Source organism: Oncorhynchus keta, chromosome 6 (genome assembly GCF_023373465.1).
Source record: "Oncorhynchus keta strain PuntledgeMale-10-30-2019 chromosome 6, Oket_V2, whole genome shotgun sequence".
NCBI lineage: Eukaryota > Metazoa > Chordata > Actinopteri > Salmoniformes > Salmonidae > Oncorhynchus > Oncorhynchus keta.
Genome location: NC_068426.1, coordinates 3,387,998 through 3,410,563, shown reverse-complemented (window position 1 = coordinate 3,410,563; position 22,566 = coordinate 3,387,998). Strand labels below are relative to the sequence as shown.

At 44.4% G+C, this 22,566-nt stretch overlaps 1 protein-coding gene and 1 long non-coding RNA gene across 2 annotated transcripts in view; both read left to right on the top strand.

Moving 5' to 3' along the window:
* The window catches only part of scaf4a (SR-related CTD-associated factor 4a), a gene marked incomplete at its 3' end in the record, with an annotated part of 49,734 nt that extends 27,506 nt beyond the window's left edge, over nt 1-22,228 (top strand). The window contains exons 7-19 of the mRNA XM_052521739.1: nt 1-390; nt 2,461-2,534; nt 2,618-2,693; nt 3,774-3,950; nt 6,844-6,926; nt 8,134-8,309; nt 9,081-9,181; nt 9,438-9,551; nt 9,749-9,905; nt 12,231-12,352; nt 12,456-12,657; nt 15,233-15,337; nt 21,675-22,228. The exon at nt 1-390 is cut by the window's left edge and continues 99 nt beyond it. Coding sequence (XP_052377699.1) covers nt 1-390; nt 2,461-2,534; nt 2,618-2,693; nt 3,774-3,950; nt 6,844-6,926; nt 8,134-8,309; nt 9,081-9,181; nt 9,438-9,551; nt 9,749-9,905; nt 12,231-12,352; nt 12,456-12,657; nt 15,233-15,337; nt 21,675-22,228 — 2,331 coding nt within the window. The remainder of the gene's footprint in view (nt 391-2,460; nt 2,535-2,617; nt 2,694-3,773; nt 3,951-6,843; nt 6,927-8,133; nt 8,310-9,080; nt 9,182-9,437; nt 9,552-9,748; nt 9,906-12,230; nt 12,353-12,455; nt 12,658-15,232; nt 15,338-21,674) is intronic.
* Nucleotides 2,701-3,552, top strand: LOC127930608 (uncharacterized). The gene is made up of 3 exons (XR_008138379.1): nt 2,701-2,891; nt 3,156-3,221; nt 3,255-3,552. It is a non-coding gene; the product is annotated as an uncharacterized LOC127930608 (long non-coding RNA).
* Nucleotides 22,229-22,566: the final 338 nt, after the last annotated feature.

Below are 22,566 nucleotides of genomic sequence, written 5' to 3'. Positions count from 1 at the left end.
CCTCAACCCCATCCCCAGCCGCATCTCCAGCCTCAACCCCATCTCCAGCCTCAACCCCATCTCCAGCCTCAACCCCATCTCCAGGCTCAACCTCATCCACAGCCGCATCTCCAGGCTCAACCTCATCCTCAACCCCATCTCCAGGCTCAACTCCATCTCCAGCCGCATCTCCAGGCTCAACCCCATCCTCAACCCCAGCACCAGGCTCCACCCCAGCACCAGGCTCAACCCCATCACCAGGCTCAACCCCAGCCTCCTGCCAACCTCCACCACCTCCACTCCCAGCTCCATCTCCAGTCCCTGACCCCCGCCCTGGGTACGACCGCTCAGCGACTCCCCCTCCCCTCCAGCGAGCTCAGCCAGCAGAAAACAGCGTTTGACAAGGTGGCTGTGAGTTCCTCTTCTTACTATCGACCTGTAACCACAGAGTTCCCCTTCCTTGTCCCACAGGGGTGTTAGTGACGGGGTAAAGGTGATTCAGTTTATTTTATGTTTTTGGTGGCGTTTCAAAAATGATTGTTGTTGTTATGGGAAATGTCTTGTCTCTAGTAATAGTAGCCTCTCGTTTGTCTAGACGCTGTTTTTTATTTTTTTTATTTTTTTAACCTTTATTTAACCAGGCAAGTCAGTTAAGAACACATTCTTATTTTCAATGACGGCCTAGGAACAGTGGGTGTTGTTCAGGGGCAGAACGACAGATTTGTACCTTGTCAGCTCGGGGGTTTGAACTCGCAACCTTCCGGTTACTAGTCCAACGCTCTAACCACTAGGCTACGCTGTTGAACAAATCAACAACCAAACCTAGATTTAGATTTAAATGAGAAGAACCAAAAGATTTATTTAACCAGGTCAGTCATTTTATAAAACACGTTCTCGTTGACAGTAACGACCTGAACAACACACGAGAGAAATACACTGTGCAGCAAAGCAAGACATTTCTTGAAAATCTCAACACATACAGTGCCTTTGGGAAAGTATTCAGACCCCTTACGTTACAGCTTTATTCTACAATGGAATCAGTCTACACACAATACCCCATAATGACATCACAATACCCCATAATGACATCACAATACCCCATAATGACATCACAATACCCCATAATGACATCACAATACCCCATAATGACATCACAATACCCCATAATGACATCACAATACCCCATAATGACAAAGTGAAAACAGGTTTTTAAACATTTTTGCAAATGTATTAAAAATAAAAAACACAAGGTTCCACAGTTGGCAGTGCATATCAGAGCAAAAACCAAGCCATAAGGTCAAAGGAACTGTCTGTAGAGCTCCGAGACAGGATTGTGTCGAGGCAAAGAGCTGGGAAGGGTACCAAAAAATGTCTGCAGCATTGAAGGTCCCCAAGAACACAGTGGCCTCCATCACTCTTAAATGGAAGATGTTTGGAACCACCAAGACTCTTCCTAGAGCTGGCCACCTGGTCAAATTGAGCAATCAGGTGAGAAGGGCCTTGTTCAGGGAGGTGACCAAGAACCTGATGATTACTCTGACAGAGCTCCAGAGTTCCTCTGTGGAGATGGTTGTCCTTCTGGAAGGTTCTCCCATCTCTGCAGCACTCCACCAATCAGGCCTTTATAGTAGACTGGCCAGACGGAAGCCACTCCTCTCTAAAAGGCATATGACATGACACTCCTGGAGTTTGACAAAAAGGTACCTAAAGACTCAGACCATGAGAAACACGATGCCCTGGTCTGATGAAACCAAGGTTGAACTCTTTGTCCTGAATGCCAAGCGTCACGTCTGGAGGAAACCTGGCACCATCCCTACGGTGAAGCATGGTGGTGGCAGCATCATGCTGGGGGGATGTTTTTCAGTAGCAGGGATTGGGAGACTAGTCAGGATCAAGGGAAAGATGAACGAAACAAAGTACAGAGATCCTTGATGAAAACCTGCTCCAGGGCGCTCGGGGTATTCGAACACATTGACGTTATTAACGCTATTGACAACAGGCAGGCGTGGAAATGGAAAACAATGTGTCTCTGTTGAACCTCGTCTCCTCTCGTTTGTCTAGACTCTGTTGAACCTTGTCTCCTCTCGTTTGTCTAGACTCTGTTGAACCTTGTCTCCTCTCGTTTGTCTAGACTCTGTTGAACCTTGTCTCCTCTCGTTTGTCTAGACTCTGTTGAACCTTGTCTCCTCTCGTTTGTCTAGACTCTGTTGAACCTTGTCTCCTCTCGTTTGTCTAGACTCTGTTGAACCTTGTCTCCTCTCGTTTGTCTAGACTCTGTTGAACCTTGTCTCCTCTCGTTTGTCTAGACTCTGTTGAACCTTGTCTCCTCTCGTTTGTCTAGACTCTGTTGAACCTTGTCTCCTCTCGTTTGTCTAGACTCTGTTGAACCTTGTCTCCTCTCGTTTGTCTAGACTCTGTTGAACCTTGTCTCCTCTCGTTTGTCTAGACTCTGTTGAACCTTGTCTCCTCTCATTTGTCTAGACGCTGTTGGACCGTTTTGACTATGACGATGAGCCTGAGGGAGCCGACGAATCAAAGAAGGACCAGACGTCTTTGTAAGACCTTTCCCCTTATACTGTGTGTGTGTGTGTGTTGTACATCTGTATGTTAACTGTGTGCATTTGTTTCATTCTGACAGTACCCAGCAGCCTCCAGGTTTTCCCCAGCACTTTCAACAACACATGATGGGCATGGTCCAAGACCTCCCACGCCAGGTAATTAACATGGTCCAAGACCTCACACACCAGGTAATTAACATGGTCTCAGACCTCCCACGCCAGGTAATTAACATGGCCCAAGACCTCACACACCAGGTAATTAACATGGCCCAAGACCTCACACACCAGGTAATTAACATGGCCCAAGACCTCACACACCAGGTAATTAACATGGTCCAAGACCTCACACACCAGGTAATTAACATGGTCTCAGACCTCCCACGCCAGGTAATTAACATGGTCCAAGACCTCCCACGCCAGGTAATTAACATGGTCTCAGACCTCCCACACCAGGTAATTAACATGGTCTCAGACCTCCCACACCAGGTAATTAACATGGCCCAAGACCTCCCACGCCAGGTAATTAACATGGTCTCAGACCTCCCACGCCAGGTAATTAACATGGTCCAAGACCTCCCACGCCAGGTAATTAACATGGTCTCAGACCTCCCACACCAGGTAATTAACATGGCCCAAGACCTCCCACGCCAGGTAATTAACATGGTCTCAGACCTCCCACGCCAGGTAATTAACATGGTCCAAGACCTCCCACGCCAGGTAATTAACATGGCCCAAGACCTCACACGCCAGGTAATTAACATGGCCCAAGACCTCACACACCAGGTAATTAACATGGCCCAAGACCTCACACACCAGGTAATTAACATGGCCCAAGACCTCACACACCAGGTAATTAACATGGCCCAAGACCTCACACGCCAGGTAATTAACATGGCCCAAGACCTCACACGCCAGGTAATTAACATGGCCCAAGACCTCACACGCCAGGTAATTAACATGGCCCAAGACCTCACACGGCAGGTAATTAACATGGCCCAAGACCTCACACACCAGGTAATATACTGATCTTGCTCTCCATTTGTCTCTCTCTCCTCTCTTCTCTCTCTCCTCTCTCTCCTCTCCCCTCTCCTCTCTCCCCTCTCCCTCCCTCTGTCTCTCCTCTCCTTCTCTCTCTCTCTCTCTCTCTCTCTCCCCCCTTTCTCTTCTCTCTCTCTCTCTCAGAACACATACACAGTATTAAAACAAAACTCTCCTTGTCTTTCACCCTCCTTCCAGATATCTCTGCCTCCTAACGGCCAGCTACAGGGCTATGGTTTGCTGCCGGGCCAGGCCTACCCAGGAATGGTGGTTCCTCCAGGTCAGCTCCTCCCTGGTACAGGACCTCCAGGCTTCCCTGGGGGATACCCTCCAAACAAGGACGCCTTTGGCCAACACGTGGGCCAGCAGGAACAGGTGAGATTAGTTAGATTAATAGATTTGAATTGTGTTTTATTAGGTATGAATGGTTAAAAACATTGTCGTGTCTTTGGCATCATTAAAGTGAAGACTGTTGTTTTATCGAATAAATTCTCTAATTATTATTACGTGATTAAACTAATCATGTAAATGTAATTAACTAGGAAGTCGAGGGAACCGCGGAACATCTTCAGATTACAAAGTTATCATTTTCCTAGTGTAACTTTCAGATATTTTAATATCTCATCACTTAGTCTTCTAATTAACTCTTGGAACTACCCATCCCGGATCCGGGAGAATTATCATCAACTGACACGAATTAGCATAGCGCAACGGACCAAAAATATTACTAGAAAATATTCATATTCATGAAATCACAAGTGAAATATAGTGAAACACAGCTTGGCCTTTTGTTAATCACCCTGTCATCTCAGATTTTGAAATTGCAGCCAAAGCAAGACAAGCATTTTATGTAAGTTTATCGATAGCCTAGCATAGCATTATGTCCAGCTAGCAGCAGGAAGCTTGGTCACGAAAATCAGAAAAGCAATCAAATGATTTGTTTGCCTTTTGATTAGCTTCGGATGTTTTCACTCACGAGACTCCCAGTTAGACAGCAAATGTTCATTTTGTCCCATAAAGATGATTTTTATAGCCGAAATACCTCCGCTTGTTCTTCACGTTTGGTTGAGAAATCCACCGGAAACTGCGGTCACGACAACGCCGAAAAATATTCCAAATTAGATCCATAATATCGACAGAAACATGGCAAACGTTTTTTATAATCAATCCTCAAGGTGTTTTTCAAATATCTATTCGATAATTTATCAACCGGGTCAGTTGTCTTCTTATTAGGAGTGAGAGAAACAATGGCCGCATTTGTCTATCTACGCACATATCACTCTGAGAGCCACCAGCTGACCACTGACGCAATGTTGTTGCTCACGCACATTTTTTCAAAATAAAAGCCTGAAACTATGTCTTGTGACACTAGACACATTAGGGAAGCCATAGAAAATGGAATCTGGGTTGATATCCCTTTTCCTGATTGGATTTTTCTCAGGCGTTCGCCTGCAATATCAGTTCTGTTATACTCACAGACAATATTTTTTTTTATCCTAAGCTGTCAATTATATGCATATTCTATTATCTGGTCCTGAAAAATAGCCCATTTACTTTGGGAACATTATTTTTCCAAAAATGAAAATAGTGCCCCCTAGTTTCAAGAGGTTAATTAGTCTTTACCTCACATTAGTCTCATTCCAAACGCCGTAAATCGATGGTTATCTGCACGAACCCAGCCTTTTCTATGAATCATCCATACACCAATTGTCTTAATAATTTATTTACAAACTAAATAATCACAGAAATGCATAAACACACAAACAGTAGCTATGGTTACAGGGAAATGATAGGGGAGGTTCCCTAACCCTAGTTCCTTTGTTCTACTGTGAAACTCTCTCTCTATACTGCATTGCCATGAGGAGAGAGTCTCCTCCAGGAATTTACAACCTGAGATAACAGAACCTGGGTGTAGGAGAGAGGGGGGGCACGATCTATGCCGAGAAAGGGTCACGTCATGACAACATGAAAATAGTAATCCTGCCCTTTAATTTAATAGACCAGTCCAATCTTTATTATTTATTTTGTATTGTTTTATTATTTAACTAGGCAAGTCAGTTAACACTTATTTTACAATGACAGTCTAGGAACAATGGGTTAACTGCCCTGTTCAGGGGCAGAGCAACAGATTTTGACCTTGTCAGCTCGGGGATTCGATCTAGCAACCTTTCGGTTACTGACCCAACGCTCTAACCACTAGGCTTCCTGCCTCTAACCGCTAAGCTTCCTGCCTCTAACCGCTAGGCTACCCAGCCTCTAACCGCTAGGCTTCCTGCCTCTAACCGCTAGGCTTCCTGCCTCTAACCGCTAGGCTTCCTGCCTCTAACCGCTAGGCTTCCCAGCCTCTAACCGCTAGGCTTCCTGCCTCTAACCGCTAGGCTTCCCAGCCTCTAACCGCTAGGCTTCCCAGCCTCTAACCGCTAGGCTTCCCAGCCTCTAACCGCTAGGCTTCCCAGCCTCTAACCGCTAGGCTACCCAGCCTCTAACCGCTAGGCTACCCAGCCTCTAACCGCTAAGCTTCCTGCCTCTAACCGCTAGGCTTCCTGCCTCTAAGCGCTAGGCTTCCCAGCCTCTAACCGCTAGGCTACCCAACCTATAACCGCTAGGCTACCCAGCCTCTAACCGCTAGGCTTCCCAGCCTCTAACCGCTAGGCTTCCCAGCCTCTAACCGCTAGGCTTCCCAGCCTCTAACCGCTAGGCTTCCCAGCCTCTAACCGCTAGGCTTCCCAGCCTCTAACCGCTAGGCTTCCCAGCCTCTAACCGCTATGCTTCCCAGCCTCTAACCGCTAGGCTTCCCAGCCTCTAACCGCTAGGCTACCTGCCTCTAACCGCTAGGCTTCCTGCCTCTAAGCGCTAGGCTTCCCAGCCTCTAACCGCTAGGCTTCCCAACCTCTAACCGCTAGGCTACCCAGCCTCTAACCGCTAGGCTTCCCAGCCTCTAACCGCTAGGCTTCCCAGCCTCTAACCGCTAGGCTTCCCAGCCTCTAACCGCTAGGCTTCCCAGCCTCTAACCGCTAGGCTTCCCAGCCTCTAACCGCTATGCTTCCCAGCCTCTAACCGCTAGGCTTCCCAGCCTCTAACCGCTAGGCTACCTGCCGCCCCAAAATGGTCATATGATTTGGAATATTCAATTAGTCAGTTAATGTGTATCACTTCTCAGAACTCATCATGCATTGAAGGTGTTCTTCCTGTTCATGCAACAATTTAATGGTACTAACATATTTACAAACTTACTGATGTTGTGAATGTTATGGTTTCTTCTTGTCAGGATATGAATATGGACCTGGACCCCCCCTCCATGAAGGATGGAAGACACCGACCAGATGGCAGGAAGTCACCATCGGGATCTAGGTGAGTGCTGGTCAGATGGCCAGTTTCTATTGGTTAACGTCTAAAGACAGCGCTCAAATGGCCAGTTCCTATTGGTTAACGTCTAAAGACAGCGCTCAAATGGCCAGTTCCTATTAGTTATCGTCTAAAGACAGCGCTCAAATGGCCAGTTCCTATTAGTTATCGTCTAAAGACAGCGCTCAAATGGCCAGTCCCTATTGGTTAACGTCTAAAGACAGCGTTCAGATGGCCAGTTCCTATCAGGGCCTGAAATTAACTTTTTGGTTAATTAAGCAGCCAAAATATATTTTGCCATTTAAAAATAAATAAAGTAAGCATTCATTCTGTGATGTTTCTAAAAAAACAAGACATGTATTACTAGGAAGCAGTAATATGGTATATTGCTCACTGAGTCTTTTAACCAATGTAATATTAAAATAAATAATTTAGATACAATAGTGAAAACAGATTCTACAACTGAACAGCAAGAATCAATAGTGTCCTGCCCTGCCACAAAGTGCTGAGTTATCACGGTATATTTTAGCAATAAGGCACGTAGGGGGGGGGTTTATGGCCAATATAACACGACTAAGGTCTGTTCTTAGGCACGACGTGTCCCGGATGAAATGTACAAGTACACAAATAAATGTAGGAGAACAATTTTAAGTATTTTAGTGGTTTTTTTCTTCTTTTCTTAATGATAAGAAATGAACCTGCAAGTTGATGAATGAAATGTTTTTTGGGAGCGTTCCATGCGTCGCTGCCCCTTTAAGGGGCGGGCCGTTACCGTGGTAACTGGGCCCTCACAGACACCTGGTGACGGAAACAGAATCTCCAGTCTCTTGCAACGGTTGCAGAAAACTTAAACTAAACATTTGAAAATAAAATAAATAAATAAGAAACCTGACGTGTGAACAAAAGGATGCCGACAAAAGACGAGGACAAAGTTTTTAGAATACTGTCTCGTCACTTTGACCAACTTCTACATGTGGGCTTTAGGATCGAAGAAAATAAACTCTTCCCACCAACGTGGCTGGTGAAAATAGACATTCTTACCCGCGAATTACAAAAATCAACCCTCATTTTTGGCGGGAGTTAATTTCCCAACCCTGGAAATGAACTCCTATCATCTCTCAGACCTTGTGCTGTTGCTTACGAGGTGTGGGATTTTCCGACGCTAGCCAATATAAGAGGTATGTGATTTGTGTCTGTCTCTCTCTCTCTCTAGGTCTCCTAAGAGGAGGCGGTCGCGGTCCATCTCTAGAACACACCGGTCCAGAGACCGCCGCAGACACTCCCCGCGGTCACGCTCCCAGGAACGCAGGGAGAGGGAGAAGGAGAAGGAGAGGGAGAGGGAGAGACGACAGAAAGGACTGCCACAGCCCAAGGCTGACACGCTGAGCGGTGAGACAACTCTCTCTCTTCACCTAGTCAGTCTGTCATGGAAAGAGCAGGTGTTCTTAATGTTTTGTCCACTGTCTATATATATATATATATTATTTTTTTAAACTTTTTTATTATTGGTTCCCGTTCCCTTTCCAATGTGAATCATTGTCACTTAATCTGTCATTATTTCACACTCTCTCCCCCTGTCTTTCTCTCTCAACCTGTCTTTCTCTCTCAACCTGTCTTTCTCTCTCAACCTGTCTTTCTCTCTCTCTGTGTCTCTCTCTCTCTCTCTCTCTCTCTGTCTCTGTGTCTGTCTCTCTCTGTGTCTCTCTCTCTCTCTCTGTCTCTCTCTCTCTCTCTGTGTCTCTCTCTCTCTGTCTCTCTCTCTCTCTGTCTCTGTCTCTGTGTCTCTCTCTCTGTGTCTCTCTCTCTGTCTCTCTCTCTCTCTCTCTCTCTCTCTCTCTCTCTCTCTCTGTCTCTCTCTCTCTGTCTCTCTCTGTCTCTCTCTGTCTCTGTCTGTCTCTGTCTGTCTCTGTCTGTCTCTGTGTCTCTCTCTGTCTCTCTCTGTCTGTCTCTCTCTCTCTCTGTCTCTCTCTGTCTCTGTCTGTCTGTCTCTGTCTCTGTCTGTCTGTCTCTCTCTCTCTCTGTCTCTGTCTCTCTCTCTCTCTCTCTCTCTCTCTCTCTCTCTCTCTCTCTCTGTCTCTCTCTCTCTGTCTCTCTCTCTCTGTCTCTCTGTCTCTCTCTCTCTCTCTCTCTCCCCCTCCCCATGTCCCCCCTCTCCTCCAGTGTGTAGTACCACTCTGTGGGTGGGTCAGCTAGACAAGAGAACCCAGCAGCAGGATGTAGCCTGTCTACTGGAGGAGTTTGGACAGATAGACTCCATCAATGTAAGTTTACTGTGTTGAAACCACACACTGACTCTTTAGGTTGCTCTTAAATCATTCAACTGTAGAATCTGATTTCTCGTGCCAATATCTTCCAATTCACTTGGTAATCTCCTTCCTCTCTCTCCTTCCTCTCTCTCTCCTCTCTCTCCCCTCCTCTCTCTCCCCTCCTCTCTCTCCCCTCCTCTCTCTCCCCTCCTCTCTCTCCCCTCCCCTCTCTCCCCTCCTCTCTCTCCCCTCCTCTCCTCTCCACCCTCAGATGATTCCTCCTCGAGGTTGTGCCTACATCGTCATGGTCCACAGACAGGATGCATTCAGAGCTCTGCAGAAACTCAGCAGAGGATCCTACAAAGTCAACCAGAAAGCCATCAAGGTATGTGGGCTTTGTTAGAACAAAGGGCCAGATTATTAATCGTAAAAATTTTACAATCTTAAAAAGCACGTTCACTTAAGTGCTTCTTAGTTTATGACTAAGGCTAAGTCGGTGTCCGGGAGACCGACCATCAATGTATGAAAGTAAATATGAATATTGATTTAATTGAATGTGTATATTGTCGCCTCGTTCCCCAGATCGCGTGGGCCTTGAATAAAGGGATCAAGGCGGAGTTGAAGCTGTACTGGGATGTGGAGCTGGGCGTTACCTTCATCCCCTGGTCGAAGATACGACAGGACCAGCTAGAGGACGTCAGAGAGGGAGGGACGCTGGACCCAGACACACTGGACCCAGGTAATAACACACACTGGACCCAGACACACTGGACCCAGGTAATAACACACACTGGACCCAGACACACTGGACCCAGGTAATAACACACACTGGACCCAGGTAATAACACACACTGGACCCAGGTAATAACACACACTGGACCCAGGTAAGGTAATAACACACACTGGACCCAGACACACTGGACCCAGGTAATAACACACACTGGACCCAGACACACTGGACCCAGGTAATAACACACGCTGGACCCAGGACACACTGGACCCAGGTAGGTAATAACACACACTGGACCCAGACACACTGGACCCAGACACACTGGACCCAGGTAATAACACACACTGGACCCAGACACACTGGACCCAGGTAATAACACACACTGGACCCAGACACACTGGACCCAGGTAATAACACACACTGGACCCAGACACACTGGACCCAGACACACTGGACCCAGGTAATAACACACACTGGACCCAGACACACTGGACCCAGGTAATAACACACACTGGACCCAGACACACTGGACCCAGACACACTGGACCCAGGTAATAACACACACTGGACCCAGGTAATAACACACACTGGACCCAGACACACTGGACCCAGGTAATAACACACACTGGACCCAGGTAATAACACACACTGGACCCAGACACACTGGACCCAGACACACTGGACCCAGGTAATAACACACACTGGACCCAGGTAATAACACACACTGGACCCAGACACACTGGACCCAGGTAATAACACACACTGGGCCCAGACACACTGGACCCAGACACACTGGACCCAGGTAATAACACACACTGGGCCCAGACACACTGGACCCAGACACACTGGACCCAGGTAATAACACACACTGGACCCAGACACACTGGACCCAGGTAATAACACACACTGGGCCCAGACACACTGGACCCAGACACACTGGACCCAGGTAATAACACACACTGGACCCAGGTAATAACACACACTGGACCCAGGTAATAACACACACTGGACCCAGACACACTGGACCCAGACACACTGGACCCAGGTAATAACACACACTGGACCCAGGTAATAACACACACTGGACCCAGACACACTGGACCCAGGTAATAACACACACTGGACCCAGACACACTGGACCCAGGTAATAACACACACTGGACCCAGACACACTGGACCCAGGTAATAACACACACTGGACCCAGAAACACTGGACCCAGGTAATAACACACACTGGACCCAGAAACACTGGACCCAGGTAATAACACACACCTGGGCCATGTTCAGTACTAAAATGTTCTGGAATTCTGCAGATAGAAATGCCACAATTTTCATTTCACCTTTATTTAACCAGGACCCAGGTAATAACACCTTTATTTAACCAGGTAAACACTGGAACCCAGGTATTTACACCACCTGGGCCATGTTCAGTACTAAAATGTTCTAATTCCAGATAGAAATGCCACAATTTTGAGAACACCTTTATTTAACCAGGTAGGCAAGTTGAGAACACCTTTATTTAACCAGGTAGGCAAGTTGAGAACACCCTTTATTTAACCAGGTAGGCTAGTTGAGAACACCCTTTATTTAACCAGGTAGGCTAGTTGAAAACACCTTTATTTAACCAGGTAGGCTAGTTGAGAACACCTTTATTTAACCAGGTAGGCAAGTTGAGAACACCTTTATTTAACCAGGTAGGCAAGTTGAGAACACCTTTATTTAACCAGGTAGGCAAGTTGAGAACAAGTTCTCATTTATAATTGTGACCTGGCCAAGATAAATCAAAGTAGTTAGACATAAACAACAACACAGAGTTACACATGGAGGAAACAAACATACAGTCAATAATACAGTAGAAATAAGTCTATATACGATGTGAGCAAATGAGGTGAGATAAGGGAGGTAAAGGCAAAAAAAGGCCATGGTGGCAAAGTAAATACAATATAGCAAGTAAAACACTGGAACGGTTGATTGGCAGTGGAAGAATGTGCAAAGTAGAGATAGAAATAATGGGGTGCAAAGGAGCAAAGTAAATAAATGCAGTAAGGGAAGAGGTAGCTGTTTGGGATAAATTATAGATGGGCTATGTACAGGTGCAGTAATATGTGTGCTGCTCTGACAGTCTTAAGCCTCAGCGACGTGGCCACCACAGATATAGAGATGAGCGTGTTGCAAGGCTTCGTTCTGCACCTGTTTACAGGTGTGTTTCACGCTGCTACAACGTGGCAGCTACGAGGCTAGAACAGCAGACAAGTTTTGCCTTGCGGTTCGACGCTCGCACACACACAGGTACCTGTACACTACCTGTCTGACCACGTGTCCCTTGTTTGACAGAGTGGAGGTGTGTTCAGAACAACCAGGAGACACCAGAGGAGTTCAGACAAAATGGCCGCTCTGAGCCGTTAGCCACACTGGAGGACGCAGCTGGGACCGCACCTGTAGACGCTCCTGTACAGGTATTTTTAGTTTATTCCCCTTTTTTTATTTATAGATTCCAGTTGGGTCAGTCTACAACCCTCTGTCTAACAGGCTCCTCCCTCTGCGTCTCCTCTACCCCAGGTGCATCCGGTCCAGGTGCAGTCGATGGGAAGTGTAGGTTCTCTCCAGCAGCACCCCTCCTTCCCCCCTGGGCCTGGCCCTCCTGGTGGTCCCCCCATGGGCCTGCCTCCCCCTTCCTTCCCCCCTGGTGTCCCGCCCGGTCCTCCTCCCTCCTTCATGAGACCGGGACCAAGGTTCAACCCCATGCAGATGATGCCACCTGGTAACACTTACGAGATATCTCTCTCTCAAAACCTCTGTCTCAATATCTCTCTCTCAAAACCTCTCTGTCTCGATATCTCTCTCTCAAAACCTCTGTCTCGATATCTCTCTCTCAAAACCTCTGTCTCGATATCTCTCTCTCAAAACCTCTGTCTCGATATCTCTCTCTCAAAACCTCTGTCTCGATATCTCTCTCTCAAAACCCTCTGTCTCGATATCTCTCTCAAAACCTCTGTCTCGATATCTCTCTCTCAAAACCTCTGTCTCGATATCTCTCTCTCAAAACCTCTCTGTCTCGATATCTCTCTCTCAAAACCTCTCTGTCTCGATATCTCTCTCAAAACCTCTGTCTCGATATCTCTCTCTCAAAACCTCTGTCTCGATATCTCTCTCTCAAAACCTCTGTCTCGATATCTCTCTCTCAAAACCTCTGTCTCGATATCTCTCTCAAAACCTCTGTCTCGATATCTCTCTCAAAACCTCTCTGTCTCGATATCTCTCTCTCAAAACCTCTCTGTCTCGATATCTCTCTCTCAAAACTCTCTGTCTCGATATCTCTCTCTCAAAACCTCTCTGTCTCGATATCTCTCTCTCAAAAAATCTCTCTCAAAACCTCTGTCTCGATATATCTCTCTCAAAACCTCTCTGTCTCGATATCTCTCTCTCAAAACCCTCTGTCTCGATATCTCTCTCAAAACCTCTCTGTCTCGATCTCTCTCAAAACCTCTCTGTCTCGATATCTCTCTCTCAAAACCTCTGTCTCGATATCTCTCTCTCAAAACCTCTGTCTCGATATCTCTCTCTCAAAACCTCTGTCTCGATATCTCTCTCTCAAAACCTCTCTGTCTCGATATCTCTCTCTCAAAACCTCTCTGTCTCGATATCTCTCTCTCAAAACCTCTCTGTCTCGATATCTCTCTCTCAAAACCTCTGTCTCGATATCTCTCTCAAAACCTCTGTCTCGATATCTCTCTCTCAAAACCTCTGTCTCGATATCTCTCTCTCAAAACCTCTGTCTCGATATCTCTCTCTCAAAACCTCTCTGTCTCGATATCTCTCTCTCAAAACCTCTCTGTCTCGATATCTCTCTCTCAAAACCTCTGTCTGTCTCGATATCTCTCTCTCAAAACCTCTCTGTCTCGATATCTCTCTCGACATCTCTCTCTCAAAACATCTCTGTCTCGATATCTCTCTCTCAAAACCTCTCTGTCTCCATATCTCTCTCAAAACCTCTGTCTCGATATCTCTCTCTAAACCTCTCTGTCTCGATATCTCTCTCTCAAAACCTCTGTCTCGATATCTCTCTCCCAAAACCTCTCTGTCTCGATATCTCTCTCTCAAAACCTCTCTGTCTCGATATCTCTCTCAAAACCTCTCTGTCTCGATATCTCTCTCAAAACCTCTCTGTCTCGATATCTCTCTCAAAACCTCTCTGTCTCGATATCTCTCTCAAAACCTCTGTCTCGATATCTCTCTCTCAAAACCTCTGTCTCGATATCTCTCTCTCAAAACCTCTGTCTCGATATCTCTCTCTCAAAACCTCTGTCTCGATATCTCTCTCTCACAACCTCTGTCTCGATATCTCTCTCTCAAAACCTCTCTGTCTCGATATCTCTCTCTCAAAACCTCTCTGTCTCGATATCTCTCTCTCAAAACCTCTCTGTCTCGATATCTCTCTCTCTCTGTCTCAAAACTCTCAAAACCTCTGTCTCGATATCTCTCTCTAAACCTCTCTGTCTCGATATCTCTCTCAAAACCTCTCTGTCTCGATATCTCTCTCAAAACCTCTCTGTCTCGATATCTCTCTCTCAAAACCTCTCTGTCTCGATATCTCTCTCAAAACCTCTCTGTCTCGATATCTCTCTCAAAACCTCTCTGTCTCGATATCTCTCTCTCAAAACCTCTCTGTCTCGATATCTCTCTCTCAAAACCTCTGTCTCGATATCTCTCTCTCAAAACCTCTGTCTCGATATCTCTCTCTCAAAACCTCTCTGTCTCGATATCTCTCTCTCAAAACCTCTCTGTCTCGATATCTCTCTCTCAAAACCTCTGTCTCGATATCTCTCTCTCAAAACCTCTGTCTCGATATCTCTCTCTCAAAACCTCTGTCTCGATATCTCTCTCTCTCAAAACCTCTCTGTCTCGATATCTCTCTCTCAAAACCTCTGTCTCGATATCTCTCTCTTAAGATCTCTCTCTCTCTCAAAACCTTTCTCTATCAAGATATCTCTCTCTTAAGATCTCTCTCTCTCTCAAAACCTTTCTCTATCCAGATCTCTCTCTCAAAACCTATCTCTATCAAGAAATCTCTCAAGTTATCTCTCTCAAGATATCTCTCTATTGAGATATCTCTAGCTATCAAGATATCTCTTAAGATATCTCTCGCTATCAAGATATCTCTTTTAAGATATCTCTCTCTCAAAACCTTTCTCTATCAAGATATCTCTCTCTATCAAGATATCTCTCTTCTCTCTCCCTCTCTATTTCAATCACTCATTCTCAAACATCAGTCTACTGTATCTATATAAAGCTGTCCATCTCACAAGCCTGAGTCTTTCTCTCTCTCTCTCCACCAGGTTTCCTTCCGCCTGGGTCGATGCCATTGGGCCCCTCTGGCCCCCCTCCCTCAGCAGCAGGGGGTGTAGGGGTAGTTGAACTGTCTCTGGATCCAGCCGGCCTGGGTTTGTAACCTTAATCAGACATCATAGTAGAATAGTCTTTTACTAAAGGTTGTAGAGGAAGAGGGCGGAGAGTCGATTGGAGGGGGCGGAGAGTCGATTGGAGGGGGCGGAGAGTCGATTGGAGGGGGCGGAGAGTCGATTGGAGGGGGCGGAGAGTCGATTGGAGCGCAGAGTAGAGTAAAGTGAGGGGCTTTAAGGGGTAATTATGTGTTTTGCACAGCATGGAGTCCTGACCTAACCTCTGTGGAAGACAAGGACCACACATACCAGCACAGCGGACTGCCATGTTACTGTCTATAGTCGTTACCTGATAGATGTTTATCAGACCATGTTACTGTCTCTAGTAGTCTAGTAGTTACCTGATAGATGTTTATCAGACCATGTTACTGTCTCTAGTAGTCTAGTAGTTACCTGATAGATGTTTATCAGACCATGTTACTGTCTCTAGTAGTCTAGTAGTTACCTGATAGATGTTTATCAGACCATGTTACTGTCTCTAGTAGTTACCTGATAGATGTTTATCAGACCATGTTACTGTCTCTAGTAGTTACCTGATAGATGTTTATCAGACCATGTTACTGTCTCTAGTAGTTACCTGATAGATGTTTATCAGACCATGTTACTGTCTCTAGTAGTCTAGTAGTTACCTGATAGATGTTTATCAGACCATGTTACTGTCTCTAGTAGTCTAGTAGTTACCTGATAGATGTTTATCAGACCATGTTACTGTCTCTAGTAGTCTAGTAGTTACCTGATAGATGTTTATCAGACCATGTTACTGTCTCTAGTAGTTACCTGATAGATGTTTATCAGACCATGTTACTGTCTCTAGTAGTTACCTGATAGATGTTTATCAGACATGTTACTGTCTCTAGTAGTTACCTGATAGATGTTTATCAGACCATGTTACTGTCTCTAGTAGTCTAGTAGTTACCTGATAGATGTTTATCAGACCATGTTACTGTCTCTAGTAGTTACCTGATAGATGTTTATCAGACCATGTTACTGTCTCTAGTAGTCTAGTAGTTACCTGATAGATGTTTATCAGACCATGTTACTGTCTCTAGTAGTCTAGTAGTTACCTGATAGATGTTTATCAGACATGTTACTGTCTCTAGTAGTTACCTGATAGATGTTTATCAGACCATGTTACTGTCTCTAGTAGTTACCTGATAGATGTTTATCAGGCCATGTTACTGTCTCTAGTAGTCTAGTAGTTAGTTACCTGATAGATGTTTATCAGACATGTTACTGTCTCTAGTAGTCTAGTAGTTAGTTACCTGATAGATGTTTATCAGACCATGTTACTGTCTCTAGTAGTTACCTGATAGATGTTTATCAGACCATGTTACTGTCTCTAGTAGTTACCTGATAGATGTTTATCAGACCATGTTACTGTCTCTAGTAGTCTAGTAGTTACCTGATAGATGTTTATCAGACCATGTTACTGTCTCTAGTAGTCTAGTAGTTAGTTACCTGATAGATGTTTATCAGACCATGTTACTGTCTCTAGTAGTCTAGTAGTTACCTGATAGATGTTTATCAGACCATGTTACTGTCTCTAGTAGTCTAGTAGTTAGTTACCTGATAGATGTTTATCAGACCATGTTACTGTCTCTAGTAGTCTAGTAGTTACCTGATAGATGTTTATCAGACCATGTTACTGTCTCTAGTAGTTACCTGATAGATGTTTATCAGACCATGTTACTGTCTAGTAGTAGTTACCTGATAGATGTTTATCAGACATGTTACTGTCTCTAGTAGTCTAGTAGTTACCTGATAGATGTTTATCAGACCATGTTACTGTCTCTAGTAGTCTAGTAGTTACCTGATAGATGTTTATCAGACCATGTTACTGTCTCTAGTAGTTACCTTATAGATGTTTATCAGACCATGTTACTGTCTCTAGTAGTCTAGTAGTTACCTGATAGATGTTTATCAGACCATGTTACTGTCTCTAGTAGTCTAGTAGTTACCTGATAGATGTTTATCAGACATGTTACTGTCTCTAGTAGTTACCTGATAGATGTTTATCAGACATGTTACTGTCTCTAGTAGTTACCTGATAGATGTTTATCAGGCCATGTTACTGTCTCTAGTAGTTACCTGATAGATGTTTATCAGACATGTTACTGTCTCTAGTAGTCTAGTAGTTACCTGATAGATGTTTATCAGACCATGTTACTGTCTCTAGTAGTTACCTGATAGATGTTTATCAGACCATGTTACTGTCTCTAGTAGTTACCTGATAGATGTTTATCAGACCATGTTACTGTCTCTAGTAGTCTAGTAGTTACCTGATAGATGTTTATCAGACCATGTTACTGTCTCTAGTAGTCTAGTAGTTAGTTACCTGATAGATGTTTATCAGACCATGTTACTGTCTCTAGTAGTCTAGTAGTTACCTGATAGATGTTTATCAGACCATGTTACTGTCTCTAGTAGTTACCTGATAGATGTTTATCAGACCATGTTACTGTCTCTAGTAGTCTAGTAGTTACCTGATAGATGTTTATCAGACCATGTTACTGTCTCTAGTAGTCTAGTAGTTACCTGATAGATGTTTATCAGACCATGTTACTGTCTCTAGTAGTTACCTGATAGATGTTTATCAGACATGTTACTGTCTCTAGTAGTTACCTGATAGATGTTTATCAGACCATGTTACTGTCTCTAGTAGTCTAGTAGTTACCTGATAGATGTTTATCAGACCATGTTACTGTCTCTAGTAGTCTAGTAGTTACCTGATAGATGTTTATCAGACATGTTACTGTCTCTAGTAGTCTAGTAGTTACCTGATAGATGTTTATCAGACCATGTTACTGTCTCTAGTAGTTACCTGATAGATGTTTATCAGACCATGTTACTGTCTCTAGTAGTCTAGTAGTTACCTGATAGATGTTTATCAGACATGTTACTGTCTCTAGTAGTCTAGTAGTTACCTGATAGATGTTTATCAGACCATGTTACTGTCTCTAGTAGTCTAGTAGTTAGTTACCTGATAGATGTTTATCAGACCATGTTACTGTCTCTAGTAGTCTAGTAGTTAGTTACCTGATAGATGTTTATCAGACATGTTACTGTCTCTAGTAGTCTAGTAGTTACCTGATAGATGTTTATCAGACCATGTTACTGTCTCTAGTAGTCTAGTAGTTACCTGATAGATGTTTATCAGACCATGTTACTGTCTCTAGTAGTTACCTGATAGATGTTTATCAGACATGTTACTGTCTCTAGTAGTCTAGTAGTTAGTTACCTGATAGATGTTTATCAGACATGTTACTGTCTCTAGTAGTCTAGTAGTTACCTGATAGATGTTTATCAGACCATGTTACTGTCTCTAGTAGTTACCTGATAGATGTTTATCAGACCATGTTACTGTCTCTAGTAGTTACCTGATAGATGTTTATCAGACCATGTTACTGTCTCTAGTAGTTACCTGATAGATGTTTATCAGACCATGTTACTGTCTCTAGTAGTCTAGTAGTTACCTGATAGATGTTTATCAGACATGTTACTGTCTCTAGTAGTCTAGTAGTTACCTGATAGATGTTTATCAGACCATGTTACTGTCTCTAGTAGTCTAGTAGTTACCTGATAGATGTTTATCAGACCATGTTACTGTCTCTAGTAGTCTAGTAGTTACCTGATAGATGTTTATCAGACCATGTTACTTTCTCTAGTAGTTACCTGATAGATGTTTATCAGACATGTTACTGTCTCTAGTAGTCTAGTAGTTACCTGATAGATGTTTATCAGACATGTTACTGTCTCTAGTAGTTACCTGATAGATGTTTATCAGACCATGTTACTGTCTCTAGTAGTCACCTGATAGATGTTTATCAGACCATGTTACTGTCTCTAGTAGTCTAGTAGTTACCTGATAGATGTTTATCAGACATGTTACTGTCTCTAGTAGTTACCTGATAGATGTTTATCAGACCATGTTACTGTCTCTAGTAGTCACCTGATAGATGTTTATCAGACATGTTACTGTTACTGTCTCTAGTAGTTACCTGATAGATGTTTATCAGACATGTTACTGTCTCTAGTAGTCTAGTAGTTACCTGATAGATGTTTATCAGACCATGTTACTGTCTCTAGTAGTTACCTGATAGATGTTTATCAGACATGTTACTGTCTCTAGTAGTCTAGTAGTTACCTGATAGATGTTTATCAGACCATGTTACTGTCTCTAGTAGTCTAGTAGTTACCTGATAGATGTTTATCAGACCATGTTACTGTCTCTAGTAGTTACCTGATAGATGTTTATCAGACCATGTTACTGTCTCTAGTAGTCTAGTAGTTACCTGATAGATGTTTATCAGACATGTTACTGTCTCTAGTAGTTACCTGATAGATGTTTATCAGGCCATGTTACTGTCTCTAGTAGTTACCTGATAGATGTTTATCAGACCATGTTACTGTCTCTAGTAGTCTAGTAGTTACCTGATAGATGTTTATCAGACCATGTTACTGTCTCTAGTAGTCTAGTAGTTAGTTACCTGATAGATGTTTATCAGACCATGTTACTGTCTCTAGTAGTTACCTGATAGATGTTTATCAGGCCATGTTACTGTCTATAGTAGTTACCTGATAGATGTTTATCAGACCATGTTACTGTCTCTAGTAGTCTAGTAGTTAGTTACCTGATAGATGTTTATCAGACCATGTTACTGTCTCTAGTAGTCTAGTAGTTAGTTACCTGATAGATGTTTATCAGACCATGTTACTGTCTCTAGTAGTCTAGTAGTTAGTTACCTGATAGATGTTTATCAGACCATGTTACTGTCTCTAGTAGTCTAGTAGTTAGTTACCTGATAGATGTTTATCAGACCATGTTACTGTCTCTAGTAGTCTAGTAGTTACCTGATAGATGTTTATCAGACATGTTACTGTCTCTAGTAGTCTAGTAGTTACCTGATAGATGTTTATCAGACCATGTTACTGTCTCTAGTAGTCTAGTAGTTACCTGATAGATGTTTATCAGACCATGTTACTGTCTCTAGTAGTCTAGTAGTTAGTTACCTGATAGATGTTTATCAGACCATGTTACTGTCTCTAGTAGTTACCTGATAGATGTTTATCAGACCATGTTACTGTCTCTAGTAGTCTAGTAGTTACCTGATAGATGTTTATCAGACATGTTACTGTCTCTAGTAGTTACCTGATAGATGTTTATCAGACATGTTACTGTCTCTAGTAGTTACCTGATAGATGTTTATCAGACCATGTTACTGTCTCTAGTAGTCTAGTAGTTAGTTACCTGATAGATGTTTATCAGACCATGTTACTGTCTCTAGTAGTCTAGTAGTTACCTGATAGATGTTTATCAGACCATGTTACTGTCTCTAGTAGTCTAGTAGTTACCTGATAGATGTTTATCAGACCATGTTACTGTCTCTAGTAGTCTAGTAGTTAGTTACCTGATAGATGTTTATCAGGCCATGTTACTGTCTCTAGTAGTCTAGTAGTTACCTGATAGATGTTTATCAGACCATGTTACTGTCTCTAGTAGTCTAGTAGTTAGTTACCTGATAGATGTTTATCAGACATGTTACTGTCTCTAGTAGTTACCTGATAGATGTTTATCAGACCATGTTACTGTCTCTAGTAGTTACCTGATAGATGTTTATCAGACATGTTACTGTCTCTAGTAGTCTAGTAGTTACCTGATAGATGTTTATCAGACCATGTTACTGTCTCTAGTAGTTACCTGATAGATGTTTATCAGACCATGTTACTGTCTCTAGTAGTCTAGTAGTTACCTGATAGATGTTTATCAGACATGTTACTGTCTCTAGTAGTTACCTGATAGATGTTTATCAGACATGTTACTGTCTCTAGTAGTCTAGTAGTTACCTGATAGATGTTTATCAGACCATGTTACTGTCTCTAGTAGTTACCTGATAGATGTTTATCAGACCATGTTACTGTCTCTAGTAGTCTAGTAGTTACCTGATAGATGTTTATCAGACCATGTTACTGTCTCTAGTAGTCTAGTAGTTACCTGATAGATGTTTATCAGACATGTTACTGTCTCTAGTAGTCTAGTAGTTACCTGATAGATGTTTATCAGACCATGTTACTGTCTCTAGTAGTTACCTGATAGATGTTTATCAGACATGTTACTGTCTCTAGTAGTTACCTGATAGATGTTTATCAGACATGTTACTGTCTCTAGTAGTTACCTGATAGATGTTTATCAGGCCATGTTACTGTCTCTAGTAGTTACCTTATAGATGTTTATCAGACCATGTTACTGTCTCTAGTAGTTACCTGATAGATGTTTATCAGACCACGTCTATTAAACCTGTATTCTCTGTTCCCTCATCAGGTAACCAGGTGCCTGGTCCTCCAGGGGGCTCACCAGGCGGTCCCATCCCGCTGTCTGGAGGTCTTCTTGGGGCTCGCCCCGGCATGATCCCCCTCCAGCGCCCCCCAGTCCACTCTCCTGGTCCGGTCCTCCCCCCACCTCACATGCAGCGCTTCCCTCCTCCCCACGGTGGCCCACATGGCCCCCACCCCCCTCGGGGCCCTCCCCACCACAACATGCCACCCCAGATGATGCCACCCAACAGGGGCCCCCACCCTCACATGATCCACCACGATGGCCCCCCTCTGCCGCCCGGGGGCCCACGTGGGTTTGGGATGGGCATGCCCCCTTCCCATCCCATGAGGGGTCCCTTCCCTCCCCACGGGCCCCCCCCTGGGGGGCCCCCACCACCCTTCATGAGGGGGGGCCCTCGAGGGCCAGATGGGCCGGAGGAGATTGAGGGGAGGGGGCCCTTCAGGGGGGAGAGACCTGGGTTTAGGGACAGGGATCCAGACAGGGAGAGAGAGAGGGACTGGGAGAGGGATAGGGAGAGGTTTGGTGGAGGGGGGAGGCGGTTTGGGGAAGGAGGGAGAGGAGGAGGAGGAGGATGGGGAGAAAGGATGGAGGGAAGGGAAAGGTTTGGGGGGTGGCAGGAGGACGGGGGAGAGCCGAGAGGAGGGGGAGGGTGGGAGAGAGATAGAGACAGGCGGGACTGGAGAGAGAGACGAAGCAGTCCTGATGGAGAGAGGGAACGAGGGAGAGGAGGAGACGGAGGAGAGAGTGAGCGTGGAAGGAGTGCGGGAGGAGAGAGGGAGCGAGGTAGAGGATCAGAGGTAGGGGAGAGGGGGAGAGGAGAGGTAGGAGAAAGGGGTATAGGAGAAAGGGGTAGAGGAGAGGTAGGAGAGAGGGGGAG